This window comes from Ctenocephalides felis, unplaced genomic scaffold, assembly GCF_003426905.1.
Source record: "Ctenocephalides felis isolate EL2017-DRISC unplaced genomic scaffold, ASM342690v1 CF-g0.4_SCAFFOLD_01170, whole genome shotgun sequence".
Classification (NCBI taxonomy): domain Eukaryota; kingdom Metazoa; phylum Arthropoda; class Insecta; order Siphonaptera; family Pulicidae; genus Ctenocephalides; species Ctenocephalides felis.
The window spans coordinates 54,600,922-54,615,795 of NW_020537324.1; the positions used below are offsets into that span (position 1 = coordinate 54,600,922).

At 30.0% G+C, this 14,874-nt stretch overlaps 1 protein-coding gene across 1 annotated transcript in view; it reads left to right on the plus strand.

The window, feature by feature from the left end:
* Positions 1-6,179: 6,179 nt before the first annotated feature.
* LOC113367405 (putative ankyrin repeat protein RF_0381) overlaps positions 6,180-14,874 on the plus strand; it is a 30,014-nt gene continuing 21,319 nt past the window's right edge. Inside the window, exon 1 of the mRNA XM_026609016.1 lies at positions 6,180-6,212. Coding sequence (XP_026464801.1) covers positions 6,180-6,212 — 33 coding nt within the window. The remainder of the gene's footprint in view (positions 6,213-14,874) is intronic.

A 14,874-nucleotide genomic window follows, 5' to 3' on the forward strand; every position in this document is an offset into this window, starting at 1 on the left:
TAAAAATAATAAAGATGTCTACTTGGTAACAAAAATTTTAAATCACATTATTCGTGTAGAACCCCTTAATAATAATAAATCAGTAATACAATGTAAACGTTGCTTATTATTTGGTCACACGAAAAAATATTGCAACAGACCCCACGTTTGTGCCAGATGTTCTGATAACCATAGTACTGCCGACTGTAAAAAATCGAACGACGCACCGAACCGCTGCTATCACTGCTCTACGGAGCACAGTGCTCATTACCGTGGGTGCCCTATTTATCAAAAACTATACAATCAAAAATTCAAAAATAATCCAACAACATTACATAATCGTATCACATCAAATAATGCAAACGCCACTTCTCGCTCCGACAACACAATGACGAATTCACATCAAGATCATAACCGAACCTACTCCCAGGTACTAAACAATAACAACAGTACTGAAAACATAACAAGTTCAGGGCCGAACTTCACAGCTTTTCTTCTAGAATTTAAAAATATGTTTAATCAACTGATTCAACAGAACACTATGGTGCTCAGTATGCTTACAACCTTAGTAAATAAAAGACAACACTAATGGCTAAATTTTTAAGAATTGCACTGTGGAACGCAAACGGAATCATTCAACATAGATTGGAAGTAATTACATTTTTAAAAATTAACCAAATAGACATTTTATTAATTAGTGAAACGCATTTCACAAATTTTTCATATTTTAAAATACCTGGATATACGATGCAACACTGCAATCATCCTGACGGTACAGCTCATGGTGGAACAGCTATATTAATTAAAAATACAATTGATCACTATCCTTTACCAGATTATCAATATGATCTCCTGCAGGCAACCTCAATAAAAGTCAAGTTACAGTCGTACAACATAACATTGTCAGCGGTTTACTGTCCGCCACGACATAAAATTAAACAGATTGATTTCGAAAATTTTCTTTCACAACTAGGCCCAAAATTTATTGTAGGAGGAGATTACAATTGCAAACATACAAGATGGGGTTCTCGATTAATTACATCTAGAGGCAAGGAATTATTAAATGCAATAGATAAAAACAATCTCTCTTACATATCAACTGGAAGCCCAACATACTGGCCGAGCGATACTAATAAAATACCGGATCTGCTCGATTTTTTCATTACAAAGGATATTGATGAAAAATACATCGAAATAAAACCATCTTTTGATTTATCATCCGACCATTCTCCAATCATTTTAACAATAGGAGTTGCACCAATTCCTATAAAAAACAACAGAATACTTTATAATAAATTCACAAATTGGAAAAAATTTCGCAACACACTAAATGAACGAACAAATCTTAAAATGCGATTGAAAAATGAAGAAGATATCGATAATTCAATAAACGACTTAATTTTTAACATTCAGGAGTCAGTGGTACAAGCAACTCCAGTATTACATTTTCGTGAAGTACAAGATATCCCGCTGGAAATAAAAAATCTAATACAGGAGAAAAGGAGGGCAAGAGCAAAATGGCAACGTTATCACAGGCCAGAAGACAAAACTCAATTTAATAAATTATGCCGATTGCTCAAAGCAAAATTAAAACTAGTCACTTCCGAAAATTTTGAACAATATATTTTAAGCCTGTCTAGAACGGACAATACTATCTGGCAGCCAATTCGGAATAATAAAAAACCAAAAATTCCAGCACCACCAGTTAGAGAAGATATAAATGAACCTTGGGCAAGAAGTGATCTCGAAAAGGCACTGCTTTTTGCCAAACATTTAACTTCAGTATTTCAGCCTTTTGACAATTCTACGGATACTGAAATAGCAGAAGAACTACATAAATCAATAGAAATGGTGGAAGCTATAACCCCTGTTAAACCAAAGGAAGTCAGCTATGAAATAAATAATCTAAAAGCAAAAAAGTCTCCGGGCTATGATTTAATAAGTGGTAAAGTCATTAAAGAAATTCCAAGGAAAACAATTATTGCAATTACATATATATTCAACGCTATACTCAGTATTGGTTACTGGCCAAACCACTTTAAGAGGGCACAAATTATAATGATACTCAAACCAGGTAAAAATCCAACGGATGTTTCGTCATACAGACCTATCAGTTTGCTTCCTATAATTTCCAAAATACTGGAAAAAATAATATATAAAAAAATTAATCATGATTTACCGACAGACATCTGGATGCCGTCACATCAGTTCGGGTTCAGGCATAAGCATTCAACGACTCAACAAATCCATAGGATTGTTGAAAATATTAAAAATACATTTGAACAAAAGGAATATTGCAGTGGCATTTTCTTGGACGTTCGTCAGGCCTTTGATAAGGTCTGGCATCCTGGGCTGTTATATAAAATTAAAAAACACTTTCCAGTTAAATACTTCAAGTTATTAAAATCATATTTAGAAAACAGATCTTTCCAGATTAGAGTGAACGCTGAACTGTCAGATTTCTGTAAAATAGGGTCAGGAGTCCCGCAGGGCAGCATCCTGGGACCATTATTATATGTATTATTTACATTAGATATACCAATACCTCCTAACTCTATTATAGCTACATTTGCAGACGACACTGCTATCTTATTCAGAAATCAAAATCCTCTATTAGCATCTCAACTGACTCAAAATTATATCTGCATATTAGAGAAATGGCTAAATAAATGGCACATACGGATTAACGAATCAAAATCTGCGCACATAACATTCACGTTGTGTCAAAAAACTTGTCCTCCTGTATACTTAAACAACATCATGATCCCACAAGTACAAGTAGTAAAATACCTGGGACTCCATCTAGATACAAGACTCACGTGGAAAGAACATATAAAAAAGAAAAAGGAACAAATTCTACTAAAAATGAAGGAGATGAATTGGTTACTTAGCAGACAGTCCAAACTATCCGTCGAAAATAAACTACTGCTATACAAGGCTATCATTAAGCCAATATGGACCTATGGTCTAGAGCTATGGGGATGCGCCTCCAAATCTAATCTGGAAATTATGCAGAGAACACAAACTAAAATCTTAAGAGCCATCCTCAACTCACCCTGGTATGTCACTAACAAAACTGTCTATGGCGACCTAAAAATGCTGACTGTGCACGAAACATTTAAAGAACTATCATCTAAATACCGTAACAGATTGGAGATGCACCCAAATGAATCGATAAAGGATTTACTGCGCCCTCAACAAAACCCAAGATTGAAGAGAAAGTGGCCTCTACATAGTATTTAAGTACAATCATTAGTTATATATATAAATATATTAAGTAACATAATGTAAGATAGATCAGTGGATCCTATCTTATTTTAACATTCACATAATTTGCAATTTAGCTTATAGAAAAATGTAATTTTTCTGATTGCTAAATAAAACTATTACAAAAAAAAAAAAAAAGTAGCCTTATGTCGGACTTGGCTGTAGCTGGAATCGAACCAGCGAGCCCGGGACTAGTTATCGCCACCGCTGGGCCCAATCGAGCCTATTTTTTTCATTATTTTATTAATAGAATTGTTTCTATCATAAGAATGCCCATTAGTCGTTTAGATATTGTGATATATAAGAAATTCTGACAATAAGTAAAGTTGGAATATCATATATGAATATATTTAATCAAATATGAATCATTTCTACTACTGTAAACAAAAACAAACTAGTTGGTATTGGTATTTTGCCTTGAGGCAAGTTACATGATAACTGTAAATAATCGACTTAATCAATAAAATAATTAATCAATAAATTAATCTATAAGTGATTAAAAATATTCCGAGTGGATTTATTACACATAATTGAAAACAATCGAAAACGTTAACTCGGAGTATTTTCAAAGAGCAAATTTTCACAAATCAACCATTTTTATAATTGAACCAGTTTGCATAGGACTTTATTGCTTTAGTATGTTCATTAGATTCAAGTACTCTATCGTTATATCAAGTAAATCGTCTAATTTTGATATTAACAAACGGCAAAAAAACTACTCATTTTCTCAAACTTCGATAAATTTTTAAAATTAAACTACTTGTCGTAAGGCCGTAATATTTCAGTAAGTTCTATAAGACCATGATATATATCGCCAAAAAAAGTTCCATAAAAATCGGCTTAATTTTTTTTTCAACAGTTAATGACAAGAAAACGGCTCGGTAGATTTTCACCTAAAACTAATCAGTATCATTCTCAATTAATATTTTTCGAACAGTTTTTGATTTTTGAAAATTGATTCGGTAGTATGAGTTTGAATATAGATAAAAAGTTTTACGCTTTTTTTTCAAATTACAAAGAAACGGATCGGCCGATCGTCGCACAAAACTGACAAACAATTGCCCTCATCGAGATACAGCGAATAGCTTTTAAATTTTTGTAATCGGTCCAGACGTTTTCGAGAAAACGTCGATTTACGGCAAAAAATCTGTTCACACACACATATTTTTTCCAAATTTGGTCTCATACGATTCAGAATGGCTTGAAATGTCGAGAAAACATAAAATTAGCGAATCGGATTTATAAAAGCTTACATTTGGTTGGGGTAAACAGGATCAACTTAACCTTTGCCCTAGCAAATTCGTAAACTATAAAAAAAAAAAATATTTCTGACAAAATACCAAATCAAGATTATATACAGTGCAATCTTTGTAAAAAAAATTGCATATAAAATATGTATTTCGCCTTGTTGTCCCGCCGAAAGGGAGAGAACATAAATTTTAGAATAATAGTAAAAAAGTATATTAGGAATTAACTGGGAATTTTACTGATCGTAGTTCAATAGTTGTTTGATACGTGTTATGTATTTTATTACTAAAAGTCAAATTGGACTTTTTTGCCCCGCCCCGCCTATTGCTAAAATCTTATTTATTTTTTGATTACTTATATATTTATAGTCAAACTAAAATAAATTTAAATCTTATGAAAAACTTTTATAAATATTTATCAATTTTGATTGCCAAATTAGAAAAGTATTGGCACGTAAAAAATAATCCTAAATTGCAGACATCGTAACCACCTCTGAAGAATACCAGATCGTCAATAAAAAGACTATCCCCACAATCAAATCACTATCAATTTGCAAAGCATTCTCTATATAAAAAACCGAAAGCAGTCCCCTTCATATAGAATCTAGTTCTGCTAGGGGAGATTTAAATAACCATAATAACATGAAACTTGTACCATGATCGGGGATTATCGACATTGTAATAGTTTCATTTATCGCTAAATCATTGATAATATTTAAGAAAAACTAACTAGATATTGGCAATAAAAATTATATACCAAAATATACTTGAAATTAATTTCGATATGCAAAGTAATATAAAATATTTACCTAATATGCACTAAGATAATTAATTTTGAATTAAATAAATTTCAAATATCAAATGCAATTAAACAATTTAAATAATTCATTTTCAAATTCAAACTGCAAGAGATTTATGATTAATTTAATAAAGCATCTCAAAGTATTGGTAATCAAGACTTACCGTTAGTCATTGAGAAAAGTCTAAATAAAATTATGATTATTGGTTTAGTACTGATCTTCTTAATTATCTGTATTACAGCAATATTAATAACTAATCAAAGGAAAATTTTATATTTTCTTTTCAGAATCTACTTGCTAACTTTATGACTTTTCGATGTTTCAAATAATTCTGAACCTTTTGGAATCATATAATAAGCAAATATAGCAGAAAAATATTATTTAGTAATTATGCTGATTAGTGTTTGTGAAAGAATCGGCCGTTCCTTGTAATAATTTGTTTTTTTTTATGAAAATTTCAATGATGATAAAGTTCATGGTCTTAACAAACATCCTAATATGTTATGAGCCTACGATAAGTAAATATATTTTAAAAGTTCATCAAAGTTTGGAATTATAGGCAGCGCTTTGTGAGTTATCGTTGACTTTCAAAAGCTCTGTCATAAAATAAAATTATGCAGTGTTGAAATGTACAAAAACTGTCCCCTGTCCCCTAAAATAATATTCATCATATTATACTGGTACGCCCTCTACAGAATGGAACGTTGATATCTTATCGTTACATATGCACCGTGAAGGTCATCGAATGGAACTAATGACTATTTGCAGTGTACGTCATGATCATCCCCATTTTTTGCATATGCTAGAAATAAGGGTGCAGTGATATGAAAAACATCTCAAATTAAAATTGAAATATGGTTAATAAAATTGAAATATTGTTAATAACATGCACAAGACGAATTTAGTAGCAGCAGCTGAAGTAAGTCAAGAGTTATTCCGAAAAGTTATAAGATGAAAACAATGTCTTGTCGTTAGGTTTACGAAGAACCAAATGAAGTATAGTTATTTTTTAATTAAAAAGAGAATTAAGTTTAGAACAATCGAATTAACTTCATTAACAAAAGTCGGTATTTGTTAATAGATTTACTCTTGAAATAATATAGGGCGCATTTTAGTTTTTGTACATAAAACAATCAATTATATTCCTCTTATAAGATTATTTGGGCTTGGAAGCCTGAGTAAATCATCTAGCATGACCTGACTAACCGCGATCACAACTACGTATTTTTTGAGATGTGTTTGCCAACCTTAATTTCTAATGTTTGATTTTGTTCGAGAAGGCAACACAGTGGTTAACATATCTTCTTTCATATTACTATTTTAAGATGGTAGTACTGGGGCAGGTCCGTGAGATGAGTTGAAGTTCAACTCGATTCAGGGAAGAATAGTGTGAGAGATTTCCAATTGCCATAACATATTTTTGATCTATATCTTCAAGTGAAAATAGACATCGCTACTGCACGATGTCAAGTTGTCTAGAGCGGGATTCGAACTCACAACCTCGTCCACGCGAGTCCGTTGACTTAACTATTACACAATGGAACACCCATTATTACAGATGGAATACCCTTTATCACACCATGGAAAACCTGTTATACATACGTATATATTAAATATATTTATTTTATAGCATTGATTTGTATGTGATGTAGCAATGACCACAGAAGGCAATTTTGACTTGATATTTAAGTGTCATGACTGCTCGATATCGAGCTTGGCCGAAGTTGGGATCAAACTAATATGTGCTAGCCGGTAGGCTCTGCATTATCTGAAATTTTTATTCGACTTTTCTGTATCAGCAATGAAACCAAATGTTTCTTGAAATTTAATTTATGGTAGAACTTGATCACTAAAAAAAGTTATATGAACATTACACATTCCATGACATGTCTCACACATGCCTTAGGTATGTTATGTTTCCATAAGCTAAAACATTTGGTAAAATCATTAAGGTGTCTTATCGTACATGATCAGAATATTATATAGGCTTATAAACAATGACTCTATGCATGGAGAAATTGCCGGCGATGACCGTAGGCACTTAAGGTCAGAGCACGTCCGTTGTCTCCCCAAAGGTCACTTCAACACGAGAGCACCAGAGTGTCGCTGATTTGAGCATCCGATATGGTGATATGGTGATTGATACGATCTCCCTTGACGAGGTGACATATGCCGCCTTTAAAAGTCATTAAATCAAAGTAACAACAACATCGTTCATTACAAGTGAGCGACATTTTCCACTGAACGAAATTGATGGATGCTACCAAATAGTATCATTAGTTTCATTTGAAATCAGAAAGTGGAATTATTCCACTTGAATATGGGTTCATTTGAGTTTAGACATTGTTTGCACCAAGAAGATGCTGATATTGTTTTAGAAATAAAATGAAGATTAGTTTGATAATTAATACTTTGTATAATTACATCTAACTTTGTATCAATTAGGGAAAGATTAGTTATTTTTCAAGATGCTTGCTAAATACTGGTCTAAATAATTACCAATTTTTAGTTAACTATTTTCTGATTTATGATTTATGGTCTAACTATGCAAGTGAACTAAGTTTGATCATTAAAAATAAATTTGGAAAAAATACCACAATATTTACAAATATTGGAATATACTTTGCGTAGCGAAAAAATTGGTAATAAATTTATTTAACAATTTCATAGAATTATGTGCATAACAATTCAAACAATCGTTTAATTTTATATAGATGCTAATAATAAATTTCAATGCTCTTTATTCAATTCAAATATTATCTAAATTAAATATTCCTTGCAAAAAACGTTTATAGTTCATTAGTTCACTGAGTAAAAGCTTTTTTGTTTTAGCATCTGATTAGTTTATGTAGTTTATCAATTTGTTTTTCAAATCAATATTTTCTTATTTAGTAATTACTAGCAAAATGCATTAAAACGAATTAACTTTTAAGAAATAGGGTAGGGCAGCGTACAAATAAGCACAATTTAACTTTCAGTAATTATACTGTCTAAATCAAATAAACTACATACCAATATTTCAAATAAACACCTATCGAACTAGGTTCAGTAACATTCACATTTATTTCCTAATTATAGAAATATGCTTTTTACTATTTTTCTAAAATTTGACAACTGTCCTTTTTTCCCCTTAGGCGGATAAATATTTCCAATATCTTGCTTTTAATTTTAAAGGATTGTACGAAATAATAGCTACATAATGTAACCAATACAAAATATGAATTTTATAGACAATTGTTTTTACAAAAATAACACTGCTTATAAATTAGATCAGGTATTACGTCAGAATATTCATCAGCAGAGTTAAAATGACTATTAAATTGATTTATCTCTTGTGAACTTGTGTTTTTAAATTCAACTTTTCTTTATTTACTATTATTTAATGTGCGCACACCTTTGACAGAATAAAAATTCAGTTGGTCCTATTTACCTCATCCACATGTAAGTTTAAAATTATATTGAGGTCTCGTAAACTAAACAACAACGCTCACAACCAAAAAACTAACAACGAAAGAAAATATATTTGTTATAGATTTACCTTCATTGTTAATAAACATTAGCTTCTTGTTGGCGATATAGCTTGATTTGAGGCGGTAGCTCATTGCTGACTAAAGATCTTTTTTCTTCTACTTTCAAATATTGCTGTTAAAAACTTTACATTACTTTACTTTACTTATTCCTAACTTTAATTGTTTTTATTATATGTTACCAATGTTTGATAAAATACCTTTTGCTAATTAAATGTTTATAAATTAAGTTAAGTTTCCAAAAAAAACCTTTTCTATAAATATAAATTGATGACGCCAATATAATTTGAATGTATTTCGATAATAATCAAATTTATTTGGGCGTTGATGACACAACATTCTATTACCATCTTGTTTGGTTTAAAAATTCAATTACAGTTTGATTACTTTATTTAAATCATCTTTTATATAACTTTGTTATCCGACTGACGTAAAATTCGAGTAATTATTTTCATGCATAATATTTCTCGAATCGCACAAACTTTAGATGGAATAATTATAATGCACCATCGATTCATTTACCATGAGTAATTCGGCTATTTAAATTCGGCGCGCATTGCTTCAACAATTAAAAAGCAGAATTAGATAACAACTTTAAATATAAAAAAGTTTAATTCTTATCTGTGGTACTGCAATTCTATTCGAAATAAAAAAGTTATTATTGAGTTCAAACTTCATTACAGTGTGGTAACGTTCAAATTATTCAAACAGAGAGAAGTCTCTTGAATAAATAAGCAGTTACTATTAAAAACAATGCGATGAAACATAGTAATACTTGAAGTTTATTACTATTCTATTTGTTTAATATAATTATTTTCATATATTAATGATATTTTAATAGCAGATTTTCTTGGCTCTAATTTTTATAAACTAGTTTATATCATAAAATAATTAGTTATTTGAACTACAATAACATAAACAATTAAAATTTACACCGAAGAAGTAAAATATAAATTATATCTCTTATAATTTAGTAGAAGTTGTTTTAAGCCGTTTTTATCTGATCATGCATCTACTATGAAAGAAACTTTGATAATTTAATAGAAATAGAAAAATAGATTTTTTATTTTTAATAAATATTTGCAGCAAGATTTTTTTTAAAATGCTTCTGATAAAATAAAAAATATTTTGATGAAATAAAAAAAAAAGTATTATCAAATTAAATTATGTAATCGCTTTTTCAATGTCATATATGAAATATTATTTAAATTATTTTATTCGTAAATTTGTCAAGATAGAAATTTGAAAGAATGAAAATTCTCTTTAGGAATGACGACATATTATTAACAAAGAGTGTTATAAATAAATATGTAATACATCATATAATATATGTTTAAATGTAAATTCATTTAAATTTACCACAAATAATATAAGGTAAATCTGTAATTTGCCTTGATTAATACGTGTTTTGTTTCATCAACCTAAATTTTAAATTCAATTATTCACTAATATAATAGAAAACTTGCAAACTACTATTTTATAGTTTACAAAGAAAAATTCGATATTAGAATATATTATAGGGCTTGAAGGTCCACGGGTAAAAAAGTCCACCAACGATATCTCACAAACAAGTAAAGTTAGGAATTTTTTAATAACAATATTTGAAAGTAGAGGGAAAAATATGTATAATCAGCAATCAAATGATTCTTACGACGTTGCTATCGGGCGATAAACGGCAATGTTTAAAATTCCATTACAAAAGAATTTTCTTCAGTTGCTAGCATTTTTGGTTGTGAGCACTGGTGTTTAGTTTACTTTCACCCTACCTTTAGAAACCTTAAATATTTTCAGTATACGTTGTTACATGTGGATGGCGAAGAAAAAACCTGATACATAACCTTTACACTGGCAAAAGTGAAAATAATAAGAAAATAGTGAATAAAAATGTAATATAAGTTATAAAAAAGTAATTTTGCAATAGATAAATAAAAGTAGATATCTATTATTTCAACTATGCTGATAAATATTTCTAACAAAATACCAGATCAATAATATATACGGTGTAATATTTATAACGATGTGACCATAGAATATTTATTTCGCATTGGTTTTAGCATTTGTGTAGTTGTTTGTTTGTTACGTGTGTTATGTGTCGTGATGTCATTCTTATGATTTGGATACTATAATTTCTAGTGCCCCGCCCTACTATAATTTTATTTGGAAATATATTGCTATCTTTATTTTCAAGTAAAAACCGATGTCATTGCTGCTTGACATTGATCTTTAAATCCATAGCTTTAACCACTAGGCCAGAGGCGTCCATAACCAAATAAAATAAAAGATTGTAGAAAATCAAGAGTTCTGTTTGACGTTAATGTGAGAAAAAGTTTTAAAATAGATAATTGTGTTATATCAAAATTATACAACAAAATAATAAACTAAATAAATACCTGCTCCCAATAATTCCCTAATTCCTAACCTGAAGGCAAAACGAAACATATCGTGTGTCACAACGACATTTATCCGTCACCCTCGACATTGCGTCGGCCTTTGTAATTCATTTTTGTAATTGCTTTCTGCTCTATTATTCATGTTTGCTTGGATGACATAATTGAGTGGCTTTCGGGGTGTAATGTGCTTTGGATATGCTCGGTATTTATATATATGTGCAAGCAGTGCACCGAGGATATATTGTAGAATGTAGATAGAATAATGCAGATACCGTATTGACTTGGACGACTACTAGTGGCAGTTCAGTGGCCGGCAACTAGAAGGGCCGAAGTCGAAAAATGAATGCAAAATTATTTTTTATAAGATAAACCAATGGTTGACGAAAACTTGTCTCACAAGTAATACACATAACAAAAATAAATTGTATAATTATGTTTCATATTATGAGCAATACTTCACGTGTAAAAAGTGGCGAGGAAAATAGCCGGACGAGCTACGTCTATCTAAAAACAGATGATACGTATACGATTTATTTATACAGACGATACGTATACGATTCGTATATATTATTTACTTAATTCTGTAGTATTGGTGATTCAATAATAAACTAGAGGTGCTTGGCATTTTGCTTTAAGGCAAATTGCTGCAACTTTTCGAACCGTAACGCTTCATATCCATAACAATTATTTGCAACTTTTTTCAAATGGATTATTATAAATTCAGTGAGTTTTATCATTCGTATTGATAGAAAAAATATAAAAGTTTGTAAATTAGGCGACGAAAGATGTAATTCTAAACAATTCTTGGTACGGATCGCAAAGAAATGAAATTAAAATTTGTACCAATTATTAAATTCTAAATAAAACATGTGATAATTCGATGTGCATATGCCGAATGACCATCAAATGTCAGATTTTTGTACTTTCCTTCTCTCTGTCCAAAACCGCTAGAACTGCCTTTCTAAAAATTTAGTCATTTCTTCAAAGTAAAATATTTTTGGAATCATTCAAATCAATCGCTTCGTTTTTCAAAAACCAAATTTTTACCAAAATGTCTATTTTTTAATAGCTGGAACTGCCTTGGCCAAAAACTAATAAGCACGTCTCCCCAACAATATGAATCGAATGTTTTTTAAATCATTCAAGTCGTGTAATCTGTGCTTTCGAAATCGTCGATGAACATTTGTATTTGCACATAAATACATACATTTTTTCTAAGGTATGCAAACTTTGAAACGTAGAGATATACTATACATATAAAAACTTTTTATATTTTTGATTTTTTGCGATTACTATAACTTGCCCCACGACAAGTAAATCAAATTTAAGTAATATTCCATAATATAATAGCAAATAAAAATGTAATGTATATAAAAAAACACAAAAAAGTTACGTGCATATTTATAAATATTTGAAAAATGTTGATCAATTCTGAATCATCATTAGTAATTGAAGAAAACGTTAAAAATGCAAAATATCGATGCCGAAATAAATTATTAATAGGTATTTGCAAATACATATATTTATTTATTTTGCTTGTCTTTTTAATGAAAAAACTGACCGAGTACATTGTTATTTATTTAATAAGGCGATATTAGGCAAGAAATGGTGTATACTATATGTGAAGAAAAAACATTGAATTTTAGTTTTTTTTAAAAACGATCCATATAATAAATTTATTGGGAATTATGACTTTGAATAACCTGATCGCTTTCTTTTAAATTGGTAGTAAAATTAGCTGAATGCAATTTAAATTAACTTCGATAAAAACGAGTCATCAATTATAGTGTCATAATTATATGTACAGAATATTGAATGATTTGAGATAAATTTACATATTATTCAGAAATCAAATATAATGGTAAAATCAGATTCAAATATAGGCTGCAAACATCTGATTTTTGTTGCTCATTATTCTGTTCGACATACATGTATCAACACATAATATGTAATACATATTTCATAAATACTCATGAGGTTTCAGATATCTGGTTCGGCTTATATTCATTATTGTTATTGAATAGTGGTTAAGCTCCAGTTAGTACCGTTGTTTGTTTTACGTTTGGGCTGTGACGTTACCTACTGCCTCTATTGTTCATCAACGATCAAATTTGTGTAGTTAAGATTGGTTTATATTGAGCTGGTTCCGTGGGTTGTAGTAACCACGGGTCTGATTTCAGAATTTCAGAATCAAAAAATCTAGTTTGCTAAATATATGTTTTTTCAACGTTTCAAGCTAAATTGATAAAGGTATTTGTGTACTGTAGGTAAAGTAAATGTGTATGCGTATGTAAAATAATATTGTATATTTCGTCGACAATTTCTCAACGGATGCTCAGATTTCAAACATTTTATAACTTGCATGAAACTGTGGATGAGTTTTGCGCAGGATTAGCCGAGACGTTTTTTTTTAAATTAATTAAAGACTAATTTTTTTCATCTGCATTTTAGAATTATAACAGTTATTAATAAATAAGAATAGTTATTATAAGTGTGTTTAAATTTGTTTGTTCCAATTGCAAATCTCATTGATTGAACGCGAAGTAAAAACTAGAACCGTAATTTTATAAAAATAGCTAAACCCGATTAAGTCGATTATTTACATATATTGCGAAGTTCATGCAACATGCCGGCTAAATGCTACTTACGCAAATTTCATATTTTCTATAATACCATTATAATGTTTTATGTTATTATGATTATTATTCTTCAAGAAAACTATAATTTCATATACACAATCATCTCATATTCTTAAATACATAAACGATTCAATACAAAAAATTATGGTCACAGCGTTAATACTAAACAGTATAATCAAAGTAATGGCTTTGTAATAAGTTAATTTTGTTTGCGATAGAATATTTGACAACATTTGGAGCTTGTGAATAGGGTAAGGTATTTACATCGATTCCAAACTAGTGAGCGTGAATGATTTTAAAACTGATAGAAAAAAGAAGAAAAGAAGCCTCTTTTAAAATAGTTATCTTAAATTATCAAATTTGGTAAGCAAGGTATATTAATATTATGCGTTTGGTAACTTATTTTAATTACAACCTTGTAAACAAAATTTCAATTACAATCTCGAAGCCTCGTTTTTTTATATTTAATACTTTTAAGAAATTTTTAAGTTTTTTTTTTAACCAATCAATTTATATACTTGAGAGAAGATGTCTTTATATGGAAGCATGTAACAAAAAGCACAATTCGTTAAAGTGATTACTCCTCTCAAGGGTTATACAATTTGAGAGAGTCGTCGTTTGTTTATCGTCGATCAACAAAAAAGGGTCACGAGTGCAGCGGCTAAATATTATTACTTTACACGCGAGTGTTGAATAACAGTGTCAACACTACGCTGAGCGATTGGAGGCGTAGACCGAACATTAAGCCGGGGACAACAATCGATTGAAGAAAACGCTACGATTAAGTGATTCACATTATGACACGACGGAGAATGCCACTATGTCATTAGTTGGGGATGAAACTTTTGTACGGTAAAGTATACAAATATAATAATATAAGATGTTACCATTATTATTAACAAAAAGTCTTTAAATAATTATTACTTTCGCTACGAGCGTAGCAGAACAAAACTCCTACGGTAAATACTATCGTAGCAAAAGTATTAGGGCAAATGATTTTGAGAACGTACGTTCAATTATACATT